General features: G+C 40.6%; 1 protein-coding gene across 1 annotated transcript; it reads right to left on the bottom strand.

Moving 5' to 3' along the window:
- Positions 1-1,313: 1,313 nt before the first annotated feature.
- Positions 1,314-22,040, bottom strand: LOC145447129 (solute carrier family 22 member 6-like). Its single transcript, XM_080325550.1, has 8 exons — positions 21,775-22,040; positions 21,542-21,713; positions 21,352-21,472; positions 21,103-21,221; positions 16,321-16,535; positions 7,355-7,537; positions 2,740-2,878; positions 1,314-1,517 (listed from the first exon to the last, which is right to left on the bottom strand). Exons 1-8 carry the CDS (start codon positions 22,013-22,015, stop codon positions 1,412-1,414), a joined length of 1,296 nt encoding a protein of 431 aa, XP_080181676.1. The 5' UTR covers positions 22,016-22,040; the 3' UTR covers positions 1,314-1,411.
- Positions 22,041-25,339: the final 3,299 nt, after the last annotated feature.

The following is a 25,339-nucleotide window of genomic DNA, read 5'->3' as shown; positions in this document are numbered from 1 at the left end:
TCCAAGAAGCTGTTGCAAATTTAGCGGTTTCGCGGACTCACTGAAAAATTAAGCGGCTCCCGCGGCTCCTTGAACTCCCGCTGATATTCACAGTGCCAAGGTAATTTCTCTGATACAGACTTGATCATTTACCTAAATGTTCCCGCTCGCTGTACGCGATCCGATTGCACCTCCTAATAATCACGCAATAACCAAATTGGTGATTCTTTAAGATCGGGTAGATCATCTGAAATTGTTTTGCCTCATAATTGCTCATTATTACTCACATCAGTCGAATGGCCGTTTAAGATAAAATATCCCTCTGTGCGGTGTGGAGACTCATTTTATTTGACTGTAAGTCATCCGGTCAACGGACAGGCCGTTACGCGCTATTCATTTATTTGCTTCTTTCGATCCCCATACAAATCAAATTGAAGGCGTGAATTCCCAGGAAATTACCACGTATAGGCTATCTCAAGACTTGCTTCAGACATGCATGTAATCTCGTTAATTTACAACGATGAAAATCTTGACAAATTCCACTCACTATGATGTTATCTTGAAAGAGAGCACAATTTTGGCAGTTTATACACTAGCCTACAGTTAATATTCGCATAAGACTGACGACGGCTGCGTAATATTTGAGGGGAATTCGAACTAAAACTGAAGGTTCTCCGTGGACCTTGACGGATTATAAGGGGTTTGCGAAGTCATCAAGGTTAAGAATGACTGACTTGGAATGATTACGTTTTATTGCATGGTAATTTCCGTAGACGTATAATGACTAAATATGATTATAACGCTACGCATAGCATTGTCAGGTGCCACAGAAGCCCCACCCTCCAAATCCACGATGGATTCATTGTGACGTCATTCGTGTTCATGATGTCCTAATGATCTTTATGGATTCATGTAATTGTTAAAACCCTTTGCTAATTCTGGCTACGCCTACGTATTAAAGGTATTCAGCGAATTCCACAGATCTCGGGTAAAAAAATAGGGTGATTCTTCTTTCGGCAAAATCTAATCGTGCAGTACAGAATTCGTACCGCACCGTATCAATTCCTTGATCGTCACACGATGCCATGTCTCGCTCGTTGTATTGTATTTTATGTTTTGGTATTAAAGTGATCATCACGAGGAATTTCCATGATTTCCGGACTTACCTTGGCTCGTTAATATTACGCATGTTGTGTATACATCCAAATCACTTCCGCCTACTAATTACCGCGGTAACTCGAATAGCGTGGTCGAAGGAGAATCGGCTTCAATCACACTCGATGACTCGAACCCCGAAAACAGGCATTTAATAATCAGCTTGGAGCACGGAACCGATTCAGACTTTTAATCGTGTTTGACCATTTATTTATATATCTTATATTACATGCTTCACATTAATTTACCTCCTATCGAAATGTTGTCACTAAAGAAATCATATCATTGGTATGTGCTCATGCTCGGAGTGCTCTTGATCGTGCTCTTTGTCTTTGCTTGCATTTTGTTTCGAAAAAGTCTTGAATATATTGAGTCGATAAAACCTGAAAATACAGTTCAATATGTACTGTCAAACCATGAATGAGTATGAATATAAAGAAAAAGAAAGTTAAATCCACATAATTTTAAGTATACAGTAACTTTTTTTCGTTCAAAAAGAGGAGTATCAGGACCTCCGCTTTTATATCTGCCTAGTTTGTCCCGATTTTACGAAACAGAAATCGCATGTATAAATAATAAGAGTACTAAGTAGGCCCTACCAGGTGATATGATAGTCGAATTCTATTTTGAAAGGTGCAAAAGAACAGTGGTTTTCAAACTCGTACACTATCCGAGTCAGATCCGATATCGCATGCGAGCCGCTCGTGGTCACTCGTGGTCATTGAAAATGTATGCGACGCTACGAATTATGTTTTGATCTGATCACTTAGCTGTCGCCGTACATTCGGCACGTAGCCTAATGGGTAGGCTGGAAGAATCCAATAAACTTGAAGAAAAACGTGGATAACTTTAATCGTTATTGAGTTTATTAGAATTTATTTAATATTGGAGTATTTTCAATACTTATTTACAACATGTCACATTTTGCAGACGGAGTGTAGTTGTATCTCTTCAAAGAAAATATATTATACACCGCCTACAACCAAATAACTAATTCCGCATTACATTTACATCGCCGTTTTCTTCACTGTATGATAGAAAGCAGGTCAGCCCGATTGCTATAGGTGATTTAATCGTTCAGAAGGTAAGACCGAACGGGCAGTTAGAACAAAGTCACTGCATTGAGATTTTTTACATCCCAGGTCTCCGAGCATTGGTGTATCCTTGACGAGAAAATTATTTGATTGATATGATAGCTTAGCACTACAAGTTTCAACATTGCTCGCTGCGAACTAATCTACTTCAAGTTATTAGCGAGAGTACACAGGTATCCGGTTCCCAAATAACGTGGAATATAGTACCATCAGCATCCATTTTAGCTTTCTTGTCAACTTACGACTCATATGCATCTCACGAATGGAACGCTATTACAGATTTGAGAGCTCGGTTGAGCTTTAATTGTAAAGAGTTCTTCTGCGCTGAATCAGGCTCATTATGATTTTCCGTGGCTCTATTCTAGCGTGAAGACTTACCACGCGACTGGCGTCTTTTCTAACTCACATAAAAGGCTTTGGAATTGTAGTCATCGTGCTATCTCGTACAGAACGGAGTCCATGAGTTGCCAAACTGACTAGTATTTCAAGTAACATGTATGACGGCAATTACCGTTTGTTATCTGCAGCTTCCTTGACCGTATCCGGTAAGTCGACACCAAGCGTCTCGGGTATGAGCATTATTCCAAGCATTCCAGATATTATGGCCGTTACTCCCATCGTCATTTCCGGAGCCAAATAACTGTATTTTCCTGTTGCACACCAGAACGACTTTTTTAAGAGTGAGTAAGTTACTAGTCATAAATTGAATATATATGTAAATGAGTAGGCTATAACAATATTAAATTTACAAATAAAAAATATTCATTTAATCGAGATACTGCAGCGACGGGAGGGAAAAGATTCAAAGCGATTTGGTTAGATCGATAAATTAAACTTCCCTTAAACAGGGTTGGCGTAGTGTTACGTCCCGCCGCTGTAACACCAATGCGCTGTGGTGTCGAGATCCACGAGGCCCAAGCGCTGGAGGTTTATCTAAACTCCTCTTAGAAAAAGCCTAGAGCGAAAGTGGGCCGTGCTACAGCAATCATACTAAGGAATATCGGCCTCGTTTACAATGGCTAAAGATGTCTGAACAACAGTAATAATACAAACAACATCAATCAAAGAAAACCGGGTTCAATCGTCAGGAGCAGACATGGCACGATTACTGCCCCAATGTTTTCGATTGCAATGAGGTTACTTCATAATCTCGATTACGATTACGATTACATGGAATAGTAATCACGATTACTCACGATTGCGTTTCCTTTACTCATTGAACTTCAATACACATTCGAAAACAATATATCGATTGCCATACGACTGGTATAGCGATAATATTTATTGAAAATTGTAACGTTTTCAACTTTTTACGTCATAACATATCCATTGCCAAACATTATAGCTGACGATTTCTCGCCCCAACGATTTCCGTTCTAGTTGCAACCCACGCTGACATGGTGTATAAGCGGATTGCCAGCAGCAGATTCAAATTTAAAATCCAAGAATATATGGGACAATTGAACAGGGAATGTTATGAATATTAAGACTATCAATGTTGCGGGAACATGTCCAAGTATATGTGACCGGGCCAGGATTTGCTGCCTACCATGTTGCAGAGAAAAGCTGCTGATTTAGCCAGACACCCGAAGTAGTTTGTCCATTAAATCAATCTGATCTTATATTCTTACCTGAAGGGTAGATTATCAATATTCGTAAAGTTTTTTAATGTGTAGCAAAACACATGATCCCGTTATACCGATGAATTTTTCGGCTACCAATATTATGCTTTTAATTTACTATGAAAAGGTAGAAAGTACAGCAAAGACGCGTCGATTACGAAATGAAACGTAATCGACATTGTCATATTATCAAGCTCTGCAGTCCTGCAGTAATGCTATCCTGATCATGTGAAACTCCAAGAAATCCCGTCCGACAGAAAGGTATTGTTACTACCACAAAAATATTCTGGTTTATCCTATCATGGAAACCATATGGAAATATGGTTCCATATGGCTATGACTAAACTCTTGGGAATTGATATGGCTCGGGGTGACCGGCATTTCAGGAGCCATGGACAAGACTATATGCGGAAATCACATCTGTTCGATGTCAGCACAAGAATAAATTAGATTTAAAATTAAAACCATACATCCAATCCAATTGGAAATTCAGTCCGTGTTGATAAATGATTTCGAAATGTTGGCAGCACCCATCCATCAGCACCCATTTTTTCGCCCATGCTAACTTGACGATCATACAGTTTGTACCCATTCATAGTCATCACTATTTCTATTATATACTCATAACAGACCAAAACATTCTTAGTCTACTTTGATCAGCACTATTGCAATGGCCAGTGTTTTGATTGTGTACGGTGTTAAGCAGCTATAGTTTATTGGACTGGTCTAGTATGGTATAGTCATATCCATCAATGTTAAATGTGTGATATGTGGAAAGTATTTTTGCTCTTACCCCTCACTTACAGTTGTGGGCAAGGTTTTCCAGTCATCTGCATAATGAAGGGCAGATTTCGTGCCATACGGTCTGTAATGACTCGAGGCATGACTCCATTCGAGTTGGACTATAGTCGCACTGTTTCATTGACTCGACTTGACTCGAATCATTTTGTTAAAAATGGAATATGACTCTACCCGACTCGAGTCGATCTGTCTATTGCCTCGACTTGTACTGGAGTCAGTATGCATGAGTAGAGATATTCTACATGACTTGATTCCATTCCCATGTGTCAGAACGGATAAATGAAAAATAGGACGAAAGACGGTATTTTCTGTGGCAAGATAGCGTAGTGCAGTGGTTCTAAACCTTGTCTCCAGCGCCCCGCAGGCGGCGATTTGGATTTTGAAGGGGCGGAAACGTTCTGGGGGCGATATGGGGGCGCTGAAGAAAAATGGCTTCTAAGTAGATGGTATAGTACGGACATATGATTATGCAACAAAATCTGCCAAATCACGACGTATGTCGTCGCGCAGCGGGCGCAATATACACCGACGATGTCTCCATCAATGCAGTGGTCTATGTTTATCCACGTAAAATGAATTACGCGTACTTTGGGATTGCCAATTTCCCGCCGTAAGACTCCCGTCAAACTAGCTCGGGATATTTTCGACAAAATGTTTCGAATTGGGTATTGTATCCTGCAGCGCACAGAGTGTCGAAATCGAAAAGGCACCGTACCACTTTGAGAGTGATGCCCTTTCTACATCAGGGTTTTTGAAATATAACAAATATAACTTATTCCGGATTCCGCGGATTCCCTGATTAAATTGTTAGGTTGCCTAAAAAAATCCTGCACAACAAATTTGTCTCAATTCCAACCAGAAGAAGTGGCCGCAGATCCATTTGCATTTTTTTCTTCAGGTTTTAGCCTCCACCCCATGAAATTGTTGAGCTATCGACAAGAACGATGCAAAGCAAATTTGACGCAATTCCAACCGGTACAAGCGGAGTTATTTGAGTTTTTCATAAATAATTCTGGGAATACCCGCCGCCCAGGCTATTTTTGTTATACACGCGTTTCAACTGCAATAACGTCGCTTTCACTGATTGAAAGCTAGCAGAAATTGTTATCCGTTGCTCTTTTAGCCAACATGACAATTTCATGGGCTAGACAATTTCGAATCTTTTATTTTTATTTTTTAAATACCCGCTTTTACTTAGTGGAATTCAGCCCAATTTGTTGTGCACCGTTTTTTTAGGCAACCTAACAATGTAATCAGTGAATCCCCGGAATCCGGAAATGAGTTATTTTTGAACAGCCCTATTGTACATTAAAGATGCGTTGAAGCTTTTTGGCCATAATGATTAACTAAATATACTTGAGAGCTACAAAATTGATTGTCAGAATATTTCTTCATCGTATCATGAACGATGATACTGCTTATATTGTTGTGACTCACATTCATGTTCAGTTCAAGTTAAGAGCTTAGTTCAGTACCAAATTTAATTTGGGAAAAGATCTTCACCACATTCTCAGTTAATTTAGTAGTCACACAAATCAATAAAACAAAATCTAATACAATTACCTTCACCGTATTGCCAATCGCAAAGGTGAATTCGGGATGTGTGCATCGAGCTCGAACCAAATGGTGTGAGCCCGTAGGCCTAACCCCACGGCCATTATAACAAACTTGATTTGATCTTGAGTATAGCTCATACAATTATTATATCGTTAATTAGTCGAGTGGTCCTCGGACGCAATTCAAATGTGAAATATTTCTTCAATCGAAGTCCCAATCCTAAACCGGACTTCGACCACTGACCCATTGTTTTGTTACTCCAGTCCTTAAAATAGTGGAGGCCAGACCCAGGCAATTTTTGAAAGGGGGCGCTGGAGGAAAAAAGGCCAAGAACCACTGGCGTAGTGGTATGATTCACGGCTGCAACACGAATCGGATGCGGGCTTGCTTCCTACCTAAGTGCTGAAGGTGTATCTGGTCTCCTCCTCGCCATCTTATCCGCGCAAGCGATGTCTTGAAAAAGTCTAGAGGTGGGAAGTACTAGGGATGGTGTGAACCTCTGAAAGATTCAGGTTCGTGTGAGCGCGAACCTTTTTTAAAGGTTCTGTGTGAACGCGAACGTGAACCTCATGACGTCACGATGCGTCATATAGCCAATTCCAACCCTACATTTCAGTGACGTGATGACCTATATTAATGTACATTGTGCACGATACCTAGCGAAGACTCCGCCACATAATGCTACAATGCTGAAGTAGGCCTATATATTGACGTTTTAAACGTCGCCAAATGTATCAACTTAGGCAATCAAATGATATAATCATCCCTGAAAGCAATATCTTCCGTCGCTTTGCCAACAATTTCGACGACGAATTGCACGAGAATATAATCTTACTCCTCAACGGCCTAGGTCTAACCGGGCTATGTATAACGGGTTTCTATACTTGCTACCGATATTACCAACACCATAATCGCATGAATTTGGTTTTTATGATACAATAAACATATGAAGTCAAGATTGACCAGTATGCCTGCAAGACTTTTTTACATCAGACAGACATATATAAATCTCATTGATTTTGAATAAGCATCATTTTAGGGTAGTCGTCAAACACCATTAATAGCACAAACAAACGGTATTTTATCTACAGTTGCAAAACGTTTGAGAAACGTGATATAGATCAACGTGCGCGTTGTCCCACTTACTTAGATACATGAAATACGGCACTCCCAGTGCTCCGACGCGTCCTGCGAATCCACTAGCGCTCATGGAGGCACTTCGTTGTAGAGTCGGCATGACTTCTGAGGAAATCAAATACCAGGCGTTGAAGACCGCAAGGCTGCAAGCCTTTCTGATAAAAGCAATCGCTGTAGAAGCTGATGATAGTTCTGAGAAAGTTTATGAAATGCTGTTACATAGTTGGCGCTTAAATGGAATCTGTTATGGCAGTCAGCTCTACACTTAAGGCACGACTGACATGCGGGTGGGATGCGGCCCGCGGAGTAATAGGCCTACTTACTGAATATACAATGCTAGCACATTTCTATCATACGTTTAAATTTTCGGCTCATCATAGTTCTTTGAGAAGTCCGCACGTAGAGTGTGGAGTTTCCAGGAAAACACATTTACCATACCGAGAGCGACCTGTTCACAAAGGCGAAAACGCCAAGACTGAACCGCTGTATGCAAACTGCAGACTCATATAATATAATGCAGCTAATATATTTCGAACTGCTATATATATTTTGACTCATTAGGTCATAGACCTACAAAGCACATCGGTATACGTATCATCCTGCAGGTATTCAAGGCCTGAGGTGTTTATGTAGTTCCTTCACACCTCCGTTTACAGCAGGGGCGGGCAACTTCTCCAGTCGGCGGGCCGGATATAGGAAAATTAAGTACTTGGCGGGCCGGATTGCACATTATTCGCCCATTTATCCACATATACAACGAATAAATCGTATTAAATGAATGTATTTTAACGACAGCAATGTCACTTAAAAGCCATTACTCGCCGATAATGACGAAGACAATGTGAATTCGAGAATAGCATCGTCCTACAGGCGTCATCATGTCTGCTTCTCTGATCAATCAACACACGGTGCAATCCCTAATTAAGATTTCAAGGCGTTCGATAACCTCGACCCCTAATTTACCAAGATATCAATTCATTAGGGTGGAGTAGGTGACGAGATAACGTCGTTGTTCAACTGTGTGGCCAGATTATTCTCGATATTGAATTCATGAGGTCCGCGTCCTCTACGAAATTTGAAAAGTGGCCTGCGACCCGTTTTGAGTTGGCGACCCCTGGTATAAGCGGTATCTTACTAGGGTTACCATGCGTCCTCTTTTAAGAGGATTTGTCCTCTTTTTTGAATTTTTTGAAAGTGTCCTCGTAGGACGCCCAAATGTCCTCTTTTTGGAGATTTTGTCCTCTTTTTTGAGAATTTTGGTTAAATACGTGGCAAAGTCGATTGAGATACAGTAAATTAGCACCGAAGTAACGCTCCGGCGGTTATTTCGGAGATGAGCCGGAAAGTTGATCTTTTTTTTAGTCAACCAACTGGTAATGTGAAAGGAAAAACTGTATTTTGGGCGCTGAGCGAGAAAGTTGACCTTTCTTTTTTTTAATCAACCGACCACGAAGTGGGAAAATTTACCATTTTTCCGGATTTTCCTCCGGTTTTGTAAGTCTAAAAATTTTAAAAAAGTGTCCTCTTTTCAGATTTCCAAAATATGGTAACCCTATGTCTTACAAAAGCCTAGAAGTGTGCCGTGCTACAATAAGTCGGCGGTTACGGAATGAAAAATAAGAAATATCAGCCAGGTGTAAATTACCATTGTAGTCGACAAACACCATGATTACCACAAACGACATTATGGTTGAGTATGAGTACGCCTACATCGTAAATGCCGATAATGCAAATCTTCTCGCTTCGGCAAACTTACGTGTAACCTCCACTCTCGCACTCTGCGCATACAAGTATATATCATAACATACAGTCACTAAAATTGGAGGTAGTATAAGCAAGTAGTGGGAAAGCTCGGCAGACTGGGGCCGCGGGCCACATTATCATGTAAGACGGAAAACTCTCCGCGGGCCGGACAAAATCCCTTCGCGCGCTGGATCTGGCCCGCGGGCCGTATGTTGCCCGCCCCTGGTTTACAGTGACGAAATGGGCTTCGTGGTATTATCCTGTCATATAAATCAGTGGTTCTCAACCTTTTTCGCCTCACGGACCGGCAAAATTTTAAAAGGTATTTGGCGGACCGGTGAATCTTAAAAACTTGAAACCAACCCAAAATGTTATGTGTGCGGCTGTTTTTCTGCAAGTATGTTACTGGAGCAGGGGTGGCCATCTGTATTGCTATTCACGGCCGCATTTCGAATACTTATATGGCCTACGGTCGCATTCCAGGACATATAGTCGTAATGAACTAACTGGACCCAAAATTTCCATGTGAAACTGCTCATGTCCATTTCTGGTGAGCTTCGGACTAATCTTCATTATCATATCGTCTTACCATATGCTAGCTACGTAGTGGTTAGCATATTATGAACAATTATTGGGATCAGGATCAGATATGGTCGCGCCACGCACGAAAATATTTTACGACTCACGATTGAATATCGTCAGTAACATTCGTAGTTTCACATATTACTATCAAATAAGTATCCTTTCTCAGCCAATGGAATTATACTTATCGGTAGAGTTGATGGAAGGAGTGTTTTCAAAATTTAGGGCAAGTTATACATGATGATGCAGCTTCGGGTGGACCGATTTTTATTACAGTCACTTTGTTGCGTGTTGTTATTTCTTGACCTCCCATCAGGATTGTAGGTATAGTGGAAACATATTGGAATCTCCCAAATGTACCAGAAACAAAATTCTTTCGTGAGGAGCGCACGATTCCCAGTTGGTATTTATATATATGCAGGCATCATTTTCAGTCGCTGTTCGCATCTGAACTGTAGGACTCATATTGTAAAGGGCGCTACGACCAGGGCATGGTATGGTATGGAATGGGAATTTTCCATACTCCATACCCGCCCAATCGTTCCATACCATACTTGTCAATTTTCCATACCATAGCAACCTTCTTCCATACCATATTTGATACTTTTTCCATACTTTCGCAACTTGCCCAACCTCTCAAGTGATATTGTATTTTTGATATGTGGAAATGTTGCGGCGTTTTTATTCTGATACTTTTAGATGAAATTATCCAATTAAACAGTCCTGATGCACCAACGATATCCCCAGTTTCTTTATATCATATGTCGTCAGCAATGTATGATGGTGCCTAATCATCGAAGACGGAACGTATAATATATAGGCCTACACATTTATTATTTGGAAATCACAAAAGAATCTCATGACATGTAAATCTAGTGTGGTAACAAACTGCTAGCAGTAACATCAACTACAAAATTACATAAACCAAAGGTATTGTAAAATGAAGATTGGTTCCCAACCCTTTCTTCTTTATTCTGCACCACCTAAAATCTAGATTTCCACCAGCCGAAAAGTCGAAAAGGCTATATCTGCACTTCCTTGTCCAGCGGCATATGCACATCATGCACTCATGGTATGCATATGCGCAGATCGTGTGTATGTGTATCATGAGTCGGTGTATATGCCGCAAAAACATCAAGGACAAAAATAAACTACGTCCTTTCCTTACCATTAAAAATTTCTCCCTCCAATAAAATTTGGTGAGACTTGAGTTTTGAAAAGACTTGCTAATGGTGAAAGTTAAGACTCCCAGAATTGGACAGCACGCAATGAAATAAATGACAGTGAACTGGTAACCGTAAACTCAATGTTGCGCCTCCGTCAAATGTATATGTAAGCCGACAGAAAAATAGGGAGGGTTGGAAATATTTCCAAATGTAGCGAGGTAGCATCAGTTTACATGTGTAAATGCCAAACAATGCATGGGCCGGATAAACTTACTGCTGTTATATATAAGCCGCCATAAGCTACACTTTCGCAAGCTACATAACTCGAAAAGAAAAATGTCATTTCATCTGTAACGAGTCCCGCTACTTGCTGTCAATTAGCAAGTCCGCGATCTCTTGAATACATATTCACATACATATGAACAGAGGTGGTCAAAGTAGCCAAGAAAGCTACTCAAGTAGAAGTAGAAGTAGTGAAGTAAAAATCTACTCAAGTACGAGTAGAAGTACTTCTTCCATAAGCCACCTAAAACTACTTGAAGTAGAAGTAGAATTGACTGACTTTAAATCTACTCAAGTAAGTAAGTAGTTTTGAAAACAGTCTCAATTCGTTCGCATGGACTGTCAAAATCTGCAAATTGAGTTATGGGAAGGTGCATGCAGAGAGCTTGATTCGTATTGATGCATCCCAAGAGGTATCAATTTTCAACATAATAAGCATTCTTTCGCATCATGGGATGCAAATTATAGTATTGATATGAAAATGCGATACTAAGCCTTTGTTTATTAGAAAACCCCGTTTTAGAGAACATCATGGCATGGCGCCGTACCCCATATTATAAGGCCCCAAGTTTAGGCGAAGAGCAATACGGAGAAGTTGTATCGGACTCGGTTTCAACACTTTGCGCGATTAATATACGGCAATAACAAATATTGTGGATTGTAAAATTTGTATTTAATGTAGCTTTATTTTCGGAAAATAGAGGCATTACTACACTTGCTTTTATGCTTCAACATGTCAGTTCTGCAGAAAAAAGAACTGAAAGTAATTAGAACTCAAAGCATGATACTCGGAATTGAAAGTGAAACACAAATATCACCTCTAAATAGCGGGAAATAGATGTCATGTCTTTTGTCCATAAAGCTTCAAAGGTGACGTTCAAAAAAGCCAGGTGTAACGTTCAAAAAACTCAGATTTTCCAGATTAGCAGGACACGTCATTGGCTACTAGATTACGATATGATATGTAATTGCTAGATTGCGAAACGGTAATTTCAAACGTTATGGTGGGCCATATTTACTGTGATGAAATATTTGATATGGGCGACAATGCGGTGTGAGCGGAACCAAACAATCCGGTACCTAAATTATATTCACTGATATTTTCGTGAAAACATAGTTGTCACTCCATAACTACAGTGCGCGAAGCGCAACAAAATTTCTGGGCTTTACTTGACTTTTATGAATAATAAATGTTGGTACTCCGAGTAAACAGCCCCGAAATTCCTCAGGCTATCTTTCGTATTGGGGGTTAAACTACTTCTACTTGACAAACTGAAAATAGCGAAAAGTAAGTAAGTAGATCACTAAATATTACGAAGTAGAAGTAGAGAAAGTCAGATCTACTTGAGTAAGTACCAGAAGTAGAGGAAAACTACTTGAGTACTTCTAAAAAGTAGAAGTACTTCGTTACTGACCACCTCTGCTGATATGAACGCTTATTATAACGAATCAGGTGATTTCAATCACACAATTTCGTCTGCGACTGAATAACAACGTATATGCGGGAGATCGCGAGCCGCTGTTCAGTCGATCCTCGTTAATTGGAGGCACTGATAATACGAATTGCTGAATTGCAAATGAGCTAATAGGCCTAAATATTGGAGATACGATCAGCATTCCATACAGACGTTTAATAAACGAGGTTACTAATGTGATTTTTTTACAAGTGAGTCTATACCCGACCAGAAACCCTTAAATTACCCACCGGTTCGAAACCGCTGCATGAGAATATGTCTTAGAATATACGTCGCTCCAGGCTACATATTTTTGAATTACAATGATGGTTATGTCAAAGAGATGATGATCGTCCTACCAAAGCGCAGAAAATTATTTCTAAGTTCAACAAATAAAAATAAAAATATTCATGTAACTTTTACATTCTCAGAATCTACGATCTTAAAACTCCCTTGGTAATTTACGGAGTGGAACTTATGATATGCGAAATGCAAGTTGTAACGCGACAGCGGTCGAATATCACACGTTTTTTATGATATTCACATTTGATTCGATTTGAATATTCATTATTAATAGTAGTTTCGCACACATGCGCGTAGCGCCACTTTGTTGTCTTCAAATAGATGTCGACCGGGGTGCGTGAGTGATAAATCGCTATTTGAGATATGAACATAGACAGTGGGCGATTTTCTGAGGTATGCAATCAATTTTACAAATCGAAAGGAGGATGATTGTCATGATTCTGGCAAAACTGTCAAAGTATGGAAAAAGTATGGAAGTATGGAAAGAACATTCCATACCATACTTAGAAAATTACTTGCACTCTTCCATATTTCATACCGAAATATCGTTCCATACCATACCATACTTCCATACCATACCATACCATGCCCTGGCTACGACTATAATAAAATCAAAAAATGAAGTCGCATTGAATTGCGCCCGGCGCGAATAAAATCTCAAGATTAACTAAAATATCTCAAAAATTCTGGAGTCAATTCGTAAGTTCAATTGTCATGTCGACGGTCGCCAATACATACTAATTGAATTACATGTACACGGCCACACAAATTTCCTTTTACGGCCGCTGGTTGGCCACCCCTGTACTAGAGAGTGACATTTTTACGGTTTGTTCATTATTAAATATGTTTATGAAGGTATTCATGTGATTTTGCGGTGGTGTTTGCTGAGTGCTGAATCGAGGTAAAATTTACTTTCCCAGATAAACATATAGGCTAATGTCGCGCCGAAGGCCATGGATTAACCGACCGCGATAACTTGAATAATATTCTTCTATTTGGCGATATCCAGAGATGAAGAATTCTGTAGTAGGACCAAGCACTTTGTCGAGCTATCTTGCTCATTCCCCACTACTACCCGACGTAGCCTACTTCGATTCCAATGCGCCGCACGAAAACACCTGGCAGCAGCGATACCTAGCAGAGATGAGCGGATTTGAAATTTCTATGTCCTAATCCAATCCAAATCCGAACCTTCAAATCCAAATCCAAATCCTAATCCATAACTTTTTCATATTCAAGTCCATGTCCAATCCTAATCCGATTCCAACTGGAAATTCAGAAAAAATACTAATTTATGCAATGGAGGGATTCGAAAATTTTCTTTCACAACCAACGATTCACTTGATTCAAGATAATTTAGTAACCATAATTACATTAATAACTGATTTGAATAAAGTTTGTCGCCATTCGCCACACGACATTTCAATCTCCCAGAAAATAAGTAAATCCAATCCAAATCCTAATCCGTTCTTAAAAAAATGTCTAATCCAAATCCAATCCAAATCCGACAAAATTTCACAAATCCTGTTTTTTCAAAACCTAACCCTAATCCATGCTCATTTCTGATACCTAGCCAACCACAAAATGAATGAATCGAAAACGAATGACCGTGCGAATTTGGCGGTTTAGCGAGTCAGCTAGTCGGTCGTATGTCGTCACCGGGGACAGCTTGAACTTCAAGTAAAATCTAACATGACATGGCCTAATTTTACCTCACGAAGTCCTGCATCAGTTTGAAATTTGACGGTTTATTTACTTTACCAATCGACAAGCCTTCACCATCTTGCATCTTGAAATTAAGAGATAAAATCCTAATCGATCTCGCGGACCGGCAGAAAAGTCGTCGCGGACCGGTACCGGTCTGCGGGCCGGCAGTTGAGAACCTTTGATATAAGTGACTAGGACCGATGGAGTATGGCGAAATTCACTGCTCTGTTCAGTTTTTAGTACTAGACAAACTGTTAGTAGGATGGGTTTAGTGAGGAGCATTTAATTAAACAGCTCTAAAGAAATTGCTGTGCTTGGATGAAATAAACTTGTAAGGCTGCACCTGAACATCTGTAAGCAGAGGTGGTCACTAACGAAGCACTTCTACTTTTACTCTGGTTGTTCGTAATATGATATACTAATGCAGCCTCCATTTACCTAATAATCCTCGTCAAGTAGTTTATGTATTGCTAATGTGCTCTCCATCCGATTTAACTTAGTGGTGTTTATCAACCCAGATTCTTAATACAAAGAAATACTCGAATCAAACAGAATATATAGTTCTAGTGGTTCGTAATGTTGTATCCTAATGTAGATTCAGTTTCCTAATAATTCTTGACAAATTCGTTTATATATTATATATTATATTACTACTCGGGACCTATCATCTGGAATGCATTACCACCACATATCCGTGAATTGCCTTATAATAGATTCAAAAAAGCCCTACTTGATCACCTCTTGTCATTACACTAACACTGTTGCCCTACCTCGCCCAGACATTGCTTCATTGATCATTTGCCACCATTGTTTAATTTCTTTTTTCTAGTTTCCTTTAACTAAACATTTCTTTACAGCCAGACTGTTCAGAGTCAAGTGTAGCCTACCTGTTTGATGCTGGTGTGATCAGACTAGATGACCTTCACGGTCTTATCGATCATTCCTATCTAATACCGAATACTGTGCACGCATATTTTCTGTACCACCATCACTGCCGTTTGTTATGTATTTTGGTTCGATGAAAATAAAGACTCTCTCTCTCTCTCTACGGACGTGCTCTACAGCCGATTTACCGTTGTAAGGATTATTAACTAAATTTCCATCCCGAATTATCAAGTACAGAGAACTGGCGTGTTAACACATTTCAGGATTTATAATGAAGCATCCCACTGAAAAATACTATCGCATGCACCATATACTGGACTGCATGGTGAGGGTGACCGATGTGTTGAAGATTCACTCCAGTGGTTTTCAGCCTTTTCTGACCTCGCCTACCGGTCAAATACCAAAATAAATGTAGCGGGCATCGAACATTCTGTAATCAAAATTCAATCGTAATGCAATTACGACAAATGTGTGCAACTAAAAAGCGAATATTGTAATCTTCATTTCAGCCGCGTTGTGACGTTAAATGTGTTGTATGTGGTTTTATAGAAGTTTCTTCAAGGCGAAGTGCCGTTAACAAACACTAACAGTAACTTGACTTTGATTGTTCGGTTTCTCATTCAAGTAATGCGATATTGCTCTTTGCTAGCATAGGTACTACTGTTAAATGTCGCTAAATTATACTGTCGAGATTTAACGAACGTCCAACTTCTTGCAATATGGAATTGAGATATGGAAATCGTGTATAGTTGGCGGACGGACAGGAAACTTGCTGGTGACGTCGGTTGCGAACGACAGATCTGTCAGTTCACATACGTTGTTCTAATGAATACGATAAAGAGTAATAGCTCACGTTCAGAAATCATCGGTAAGATTATGGTGGAAATTCCGCACAACACCATCAGCAGCGCCGCTGTTCGGGGTCTACCGAGGTATTTCAAGAAAATGAAACCGAGTATAGTCGATGGAATTTCAACCAATCCTCCTAGGAATATGTTGATGTAACGATCCTTGCTGAAGTCCGTTGTATACATCGAGATGAAGAGGTACAGCGATGAAGTGATAGCCCTAAAATATCGTAGCTCAGTTTTTTTATTACTTTATATCGATTCGGTGGCAAGTTCTTTTCATAAATTAGTGGTTTTAAATTTTGTGGCTTCGCTAACTCCATTCATATTGTGGTGGCATTGCTGGCACACACATAGAACTAATAGCCTAATTGTCATTCATGATTCGCCAGGCCATATCCCCTCACAGACTAACCTATAGTAAATCCATTCTACAGATAAGTATAAATGCGTGACACCAGCTCATTTTGTTTCGTTCTCAGAATCAATGTTACCTTCGATAGCCAATTGATGATTTGCTTCCAACAAATGTCAAGTTTTTCGTATTTATCAAGCATTGCATGGCTGACTATTGTCCTTGCATGCCAGTGTACCTTGTACTATTGTATGAACTGTAAGATATTTGAATTCGGCTCGATATCACGGTTGATAAATTTTAGGATAACGGTAAAATGCGGTCGACGCTTATCGAATATATTAACGACAACCGCATATCCCGATATCCGATTCAGAATGACGATTTGGTCATGATATATTCTGTTTTCCATGATGTCTGTGGGCTATGATGTTTTAAAAATTGCCCGAATGCCTACTACTGTGATATTTATGTACTGCTACTCATTCACTTTAACCCCGTGGTTCACATCATAGGGGTCTTCACCCCATGGGGTCGTTTACCTATTCTTTAGGGGTATCGGTTGCGACAATTAAATAGTACTGACTATTACAATAACCCCAATAAACTGAATGCTATGGGTGGCTTATTTCTGAAATTTTTGCTTCAAATTTTTCAAAGAGAATAAAATGATGAATGAGAACCAGACATTCAAAGTATCGGATCGGTTGACGCGTTATTCGAATGTGCCACATATTGTAAGGTTGATGCCAGCCACAACTATGAAGAATAAAGTGTCAGTTGCATAGAAATTAATATGACTGGAATTTCTCCTTCCAGGAAAACTACACCTTACCAGTAATGAATGCTATGCGTGACCAGAATATATACAGTTATACACACACGCTCGGAGCGGCCAAATAACTTATAGATCGCTTTGTGTTTCGCGTAACGCAGAATTTAACGTGGTACGTACATACTACACCACTTCGATTGGATATAGCTAGAATTCGTTCCAAATGTTGCTACAGTCTTGATGGATGGATGTCGACGAGTTCATCATTTCTATCATTGCGCACATAGTCACCAGCTTTCCACATATGCCATGAGTTTGGAACAAGGTGCTGAGCATTTGTTTAATCAACACGTCAAATTGAGAGTAGGGACGCGGAACATTTTCAAATCGAAATGGTGGGTCGCGACCAGAATAAGGTGGGGAACTCCCGCGTTATCCGATCATAATATGGTAAACTAGATTATCGTTAATCTAAATCAGGCCTGGGCAAAGTGCGGCCCGCGAGGCCATTCTGTGCGGCCCGCAAAGGGTTGCTTGGAATTCATAACATCTAACCTGCTTTATGAATGTTGATGCATGGACTAAAACCATAGGATGTATCAACTAAACAGGTAATTCATATTCATTCATATGCCACGATTACGCTGCCTACGTACCGCGCATGCGTAATCCAGATTCAAATAAAGGCAATGTGGCAAAGTATGAGTAACAATTATATGCACAAGAAATCACTATTTCCATATAGTTTAGGTCGAACCTTCTTTGTTGCCATTGTCACGTTACGCATTATACGGTACGTGTTTCAAATTCTTATGTGAGGCGTTTCCAAATCCCTAATTCGAAAAACAAGTCAATCAGTGCTCGCGATTACTATACGACTCATCATATCTATCACTAGGGCTGGGCACAATGATTCGAGTACTCGAATCTGAATCGAGTATTGATTTTAATGATTCGAGTCGAGTAGTAAAAGACGGTTTTATCGAGTACTGAAATTGTACGCTCCTCGCCACTGAAAGTTAATTTATGAACGAAAATTATAATTTCGATACTAATTTTCAACGTTGAAGCCTTGAAACGTTGTTGGCCGTATCGTAGCGTACGAAACATATAGTACAAAGCAGTGTTGGGATGACTCGAGTCATGACTTGACTCAGTCAGACTCGAGTCACCTTTTTCGTATGACTTGACTTGACTCGAGTCACTTTGCTAAAATGACTTGACTTGACTTGACTCGGCGTATCAGAAATGTGGATTGACTCGTGACTCGGAGCAAAATTCACGAGTCAATTTCGAGTCATCAAGCAATCGACGTCAATAAAAATCATTGTGTCTTGCATATGTTCGGATTGTACGCGAAACGCCGGTGTAACCCGTGAGAGCGACCAATCATTCAATGATTGTGCTTTTTACTGGAACCTCCATTGTTCTCACATAAATAAATTGATCGGAAACGAAGTGATCAAAGCTTACAGCTTACGCTGTCGTAAACTAGTATAGTAAAGTAATTTAATAGCAAAATGTCTATTTCTGTTCTCTGTTCTTAACTTAACCAAACTTGTTTTATTGAAATTGAATTCTAACATAGTTTCTATAGTCCTCAACCATTAGCGCAGGCCCGAATTTTATCATATCAATTTGTAACTGGGTAATGTATTGTTTCTCTATTCTCTATTTTGGCTGGTAACTATAATCCGAGGCTACGCTACTACTTATGTAGTTTAGCATTTCTACGTATATGTGAGCAATAAAGCCTTCTTGCGTTTATATTTAACTCTATATTCGTTCATGAGTCCAGAATTAATGAACACTCAATCTTTATTTTTGACAGCTAGCAAAATGCAATGACGTAAGTATGCCTTATACTTCGAAAAGGCAGCTTGACTTGAATAGTGACTTGACTCGTGACTTGACTTGACTTGACTCGACTTGACTCGAGTCACCTCCAAAAATCGACTGACTTGACTTGACTCGAGTCACCTTCGAAAATCGATTGACTTGACTTGACTCGAGTCAAAATGTGCAATGACTCGAAATGACTCGTGACTCGAAGGTAGTGACTTGATCCCAACACTGGTACAAAGCCACGAACGTTATTGGAAATAGCACATTTCCGAAGTCATGATCATCTCACACCAATGTCACTAAGTGCAATGAAATCGGTATGGTCGAAAAAATATCAAAGTATCTTTAATGTGATGGATAACAGGCATTATATTCTTTGTGGTAGCATAAAAGGTACATATTTGAACTTTTACATATTACATTCTGTTATGACGTCATAATGAGTGATACTCGATTACTCGACTCGACTCGAAGCATAATACGTGATTCAGAATCGAATCACTCAGGTACTCGATTTTGCCCAGCCCTATCTATCACCCATAAAGGATGAACGTACATATCAAAAAAGAAAGCCGAAAGCTGAAATTCAAAGAAGGTTTAGAGCACACAATATTTGTATACTGGAGTTAGGGGTAAATCCATCCTTTTAGTTTTTGCCTAGCACGACACACCTGGTCAAGGAAGGGCTAATTTAAGAAAACCTGAAAACTTCGCTCAACATCAAGACTATTTGAGCTGCACACTGTTCGGAATGCAGCAACCAAGACAAGCTTTGTCCTATCCCATATACATTTCAGTGCAGTGGTTCCCGAACTGAGGTGCGTGAATGCATCTGAAAGGAGGCGCGAAGCTACAGATAAATGAAAAAGTTTTTCGCGCCCCGCGCGATTTAACAATAGCTTATAGTTTATTGCTTTGTTTATTGTCCGAATTTGATATTACAGAATTCTCTCATCAACAACCATAACCTTCCATGCCTTCAAACTATCCGTCGCGATTGCTAGCATGCTGGTTGCTTTATTTATTATTTTGTGATATCATGATAGGGGGTGAGCGCGAAATCTTTCACTATCATAAAGGGGGGTGGGGGGTGTGTGATGAAAAGTTTGAGAACCACAGTTTTAGTGTCTTAATAGAAGAACGTGGATAGGGTTCTAAAGAGAGTTACAAATGTATCATGTTTAACATTGTTTCGAATCATGACGGCAAATAAATATTTTTTAATTAACCGCCACTTTCTCATTACCTAACATCAACACATTCACTCAGCACCATTTGTTAGCAATGTAACTTAGAAATAAAAATAGAATACGCGGGAGAATGTAGCTAGAATTTTTCATTTGGCCCGCCAGCGTATTTTCTACTTCTCATTTGGCCCGCGGAGGAAAATAATTGCCCACTCCTGATCTATATGATACGATATGGTGGGATCACTTTGAATATGGATAAGTGAAGTATTTCAAGAGGATAGAGATATTTTTCCAATGTACGTTGATCGATAAATCCATTGTTTTCCACATAATACCCAAAGAAATGAGACGTCGAGAAACTGGGTCGGGCAAGTGCGACAGTGAAGTCATCGAAGCGACGACGCGTATAGCCGCGACAATCTACTTTGATTCATGCAGCTTGAGTGCAATGGGGAAACATTTACATGTGATGTGCTACATTCACTTAAAGTGGGAAGTATGGTGAAATATAAGAAAATTACATTTCGTGTGGTGACAACGATTTCACTCTATAAATGAAAAATTGGCTAAAATGCCGAGTTCTGTTTTAGTGTCAAAAGAGTGATGCAAGAGTTATACTGACCATCCGAACATACATGTGACAAATCGTGTCGTTATTCTCGATCGGAAGAGTACCCGCATGCTTTCCGTCATCCCGGTGGATGTTATATTGTTCTTGGCGATGACGTAGGTTCCTTTCTCCTGTAAAAATAGCATTCACATTCATTCGTCTCCTTTGCATGATGATTGAATTACGGATAAAATGCGGAGTTTTCTTCTGTCGAATGGGATTTCTTCAACTGTCAACTTGAATAAGATACTTCACTTCAACCTTAAGTTTGTCATTCAAGACAGTGGCTCTCTTGTTCACTCGGGCGATTACTTGAAGGTATTTTAGTGCCTCATCGCTTCGACCTTTCTGTGCTAGCCAACGGCAAGACTCGGGAAAATACCTTGACGCAACGAATAGGTTGAGAGTATAATCCCAATTCCCATACGTCGACTAGAAATTTATAAATTACCAGCAGCAGGGAATGTAAATGATGGCCCCGATGAATGCCAGCACACCCATGTACATGCGCCAAGGGCGAAAAAGGTAGCTGATGAGCGAAAGACTGCAAAAGCCGATCGAAAAACCGAATGAAGATGCACTGGTAATGAAGTTGCGCCATTTGTGATCTGTTATTTCCGACACTATTAAGCAAACATCATGACCAATTCTTTGACTTCGTCGCGACAAGCGTATCAAACTTACCAAGAACATAAAATATGTTGTAATTTGTATATCCCAAAATCCCGCTGAGGAGAATGGAGATGCAATAGACTGGATAACTCCAGGCAACAGCAGAAAGCACTTGGGATAGTATTTGCAAACCACACGCAAAGACGAACACCGGTCTGCGACCATACCTATGAAATATCGAGTGCAACTCGTTATTTGTATCACGTATAGTAGCTACTTGTGTATCCTGAAACGGATTGGGATTGCACCTCATTTATGTTTTGGTATGTTTTTTGGTATAGCCAGTACATATAACACGAGCTGCCGGAAGCAAGTAGCCTATCACAGTGTGCATGACAACACCGTCATCACGCCACTACCTGCTGGTGTTTTGACCGGTCCGGAATCCGGATGTAGGTAGAACGTTAAGAGAGAGAGAGTGATCAGAGCTCACACTTCTACAGCAGCGATGACCCCCGATATGGGTGCATGACTCAGATATGGATGCTACTGCTAGGGGAATCGAGAAATACTCTGGTCATACTCCGTGAAACTGACCTACAACAGAGTGGCAGTCGCTAAGTCGTTCGAATTGATCGCCTGATCACGAACGATTCCGCGCACACCAAGACGAGATCAACAAATACCTTAATCGGAAGTACGCTCGATTCGCTTCGTCCAGCCTACTACTTCGCACCGTACACGTTTTCATTTTTAGTTCTTTTCATGCTACTATTATCCTATTTGTATTCATACGCTGAGCACCACCGTTCTTTTCAATTTTTGTGACTCATAGACTATGTTCCATCTAAGCTGCGCACCTGCGCAAATGCGCAGTGCTGTCACGGTATCTGCGCACAGAAAATCTAAGTTGCGCACAAAAAATCCGAAGTGATGACCTTTTTTTAGTTGTATCGCACTGTTGTCCAAGGGTCTGCGCAGTGTGTTGGTGAGTGTGCGCAGACTCGCCAAAAATGAGAGGGAACATTGCTCATAGAAAATAATAGATGATGATTTCTGCATTCACCATTCGCCACAGGGCCAGCTATGTCACGGTGGTTTAACAGCGTGAGTGACTCTGTCATGTTCTACTTACCTCATGACATGAGAAAAGCGACAAGACTATGCTTTCTGTCTTTTCAAATGTCGCACTGTGAACAGGTTTCTCGCGTCGCCTCTCGTCTAGCCTTGTATTAATGCAATATCTTTCATTTAGAGCAGTGGTTCTTAACCTTGCCTCCAGCGCCTCCCAAGGGGCGCTGGCGATTTTGAAGGAGGCGGAAACGCTAGGGGGCAAAATGGGGGGCGCTGGGCTCAGGGGGTGGTATGGGGGGCACTGGAGAAACATGGCTTCGCAGTAGATGATGGGGTGGTAGGACATATCCTTAATGAGCATTCAGATCAAATTAACACCGAAAACTTCGTTATATATAGCCTACAAAAGACATATAGGTTTAATTGTCCATGGGCGCCTAAATGACTGGCAGCTAATGTTCCTGTCCTGGCAATCTGAACCCAGAAGAGGAATTCCATCTGGCGGGGAAAAATTATATGCCAGTGAAGAAATGCCAATTTGAAATCGTGAGCGTCTTTTAGTTTAGTACGATTGGCCGACAGGGATACCTAAATCTAGATATTCCGGTTGGGCGATTCTATATTTTGTGATATGTAGCAGACAGGAGGTCACGAAATAACATCATGCAACGAAGTCATACCAACGGGTTCGCCCGCCCAAATATGTTTAATTATTAGTTACGGGCCCTGCATTTTCGAAGACGCCTCACAATGTTCGCTCTACGTTTAGATGAGTCTGCGCACAGTCAACAACTCACTGCGCAGACCCTTGGACAACAGTGCGTAACGACTAAAAAAGGCCATAACATCGGATTTGTTGTGCGCAGAGACCGTGTCAGCACTGCGCACGTGCGCAGCTTCGAGCAAATATTGCACCTCACTCAGCTCTACCGGTAAATCTGGTAACGTCAGCAGAGAGGACAAGGAATTGATAACAATATATATGCAATTACCGATTTTACTGACCGATTTTATCATGAATTATCGTAAGTTTTCGCGCTTCGCACTGGCTCGCTAAACAGTACAGCTGATTTCGTGGCAAAAGCGAACAACGTGATGGGGGCGGTCGGTTTATCACCCTATGGGAGCCCAAGACCCAAGTTTTTTCGGCGGGCCTGACGAAGTGCCGTTTCGTTCCTGCAAACGGGTATACGCCCGAAGATGTATAATTATTATTGAGGGGTCCTACCTTTTCAATCACACATCACTCAGCTCTACCGGTAAATCTGTTTACGTGAGAAGAGAGAGCATAAAAATTGATATCAATATACATGCAATTCCCGATTATATTGACCAATCCCATCGTTAATTATTGAAACTTTTCGCTCTTCGCGCGTCTATGAGCCTAGCTGGCTCAGTAAATGGACAGTGGACACCCAATGTAGATGACTAGTATCAGCAAATAGCGGATAGCAGAATGGGGGTCTGGGGGCGAAGCCCCCCGGAAGTTTGGTTTATCACCCGATGGGGGCACAAGACCAACGTTTTTTTGGGGGGGCTGACGAAGTGCTGTTACGTCCCTGGTAACGAATTAATTGTACCTACGGGTACTCCCGAATATGTTTAATTATTAATTACGTGCCCAGTATTTTCCCATACAACAGCTCCCTCAGCGCTACTGGTAAATCCGATTTAGTGGGCTGAGAGGATGAAAAATTTATAGCGGCTTATATATGTAACTACCATCTATTCATTCGTGCATTATAGAAAATTTTGGTACTTAGGGCGACCAGGTCACACAAACTTTGCTGGCCATCGAAATCACGCTACGGGGCTCTTGCGGGCGAAGCCCTAAGAAGTTTGGTTTATCACGCTATGGGTGCGCAAGGCAATCGTTTTTAGCGGGTTGACGAAGTGCTGTTACGGCTCTCCCTCTTACTCATTGTCTTTATTACATTCCTTACAATATGAGGTTGGGGGGCGCTGGAGCACGATAATTTTTGAAAGGGGTCGCTGGAGTAAAAAAGGTTAAGAACCACTGATTTAGAGTAATTGCCAGCGTATTTTCAGCGAGATGTTGTAGGCCAGTAGTTAACCCTTACCCGCAATAGAAGCTACGGGGAATCCACTTCGTTTGGACTCTTACGGTCAGTGAGAAATCGGTTGTTACTCGCAGCAGATATTCCAATCCAGTCCTACCAAAGAACTGATACTACCGCTAAAGACAGTTTAGTTCATCCTTATCAGCAACGCAAGCTACGGGAAATCCACGTTAACTGGACTTTGACGGTCTCACTCGACATAAGAGTTAAGAAGTACGCTGGCAATCACGCTAAATATAACCTAATACTATCTGGTCCAACTCCAAGGTGGGATTACAAAAATGACCGCGATGCGGTCCGAAAAACTCCGATAATAATTATCCACTCACAGGATAGCATTAAATATTATTGATTGAAACAATGCAGACATGAAATTAAAAAATCAAAGATCAGGCCTAACCCTTAGGGCTTAATCGAAGCAATTATGTCAACTTGGAGTTAGCATGTGATTTATTTCCATGAACGTTTCACTTTACCTCTTG

This window comes from Botryllus schlosseri, chromosome 9 (assembly GCF_051294905.1).
Source record: "Botryllus schlosseri isolate E-star chromosome 9, Bs_hap1, whole genome shotgun sequence".
NCBI classification, from domain to species: domain Eukaryota; kingdom Metazoa; phylum Chordata; class Ascidiacea; order Stolidobranchia; family Styelidae; genus Botryllus; species Botryllus schlosseri.
This window is presented reverse-complemented; position numbering and strand designations above follow the sequence as displayed.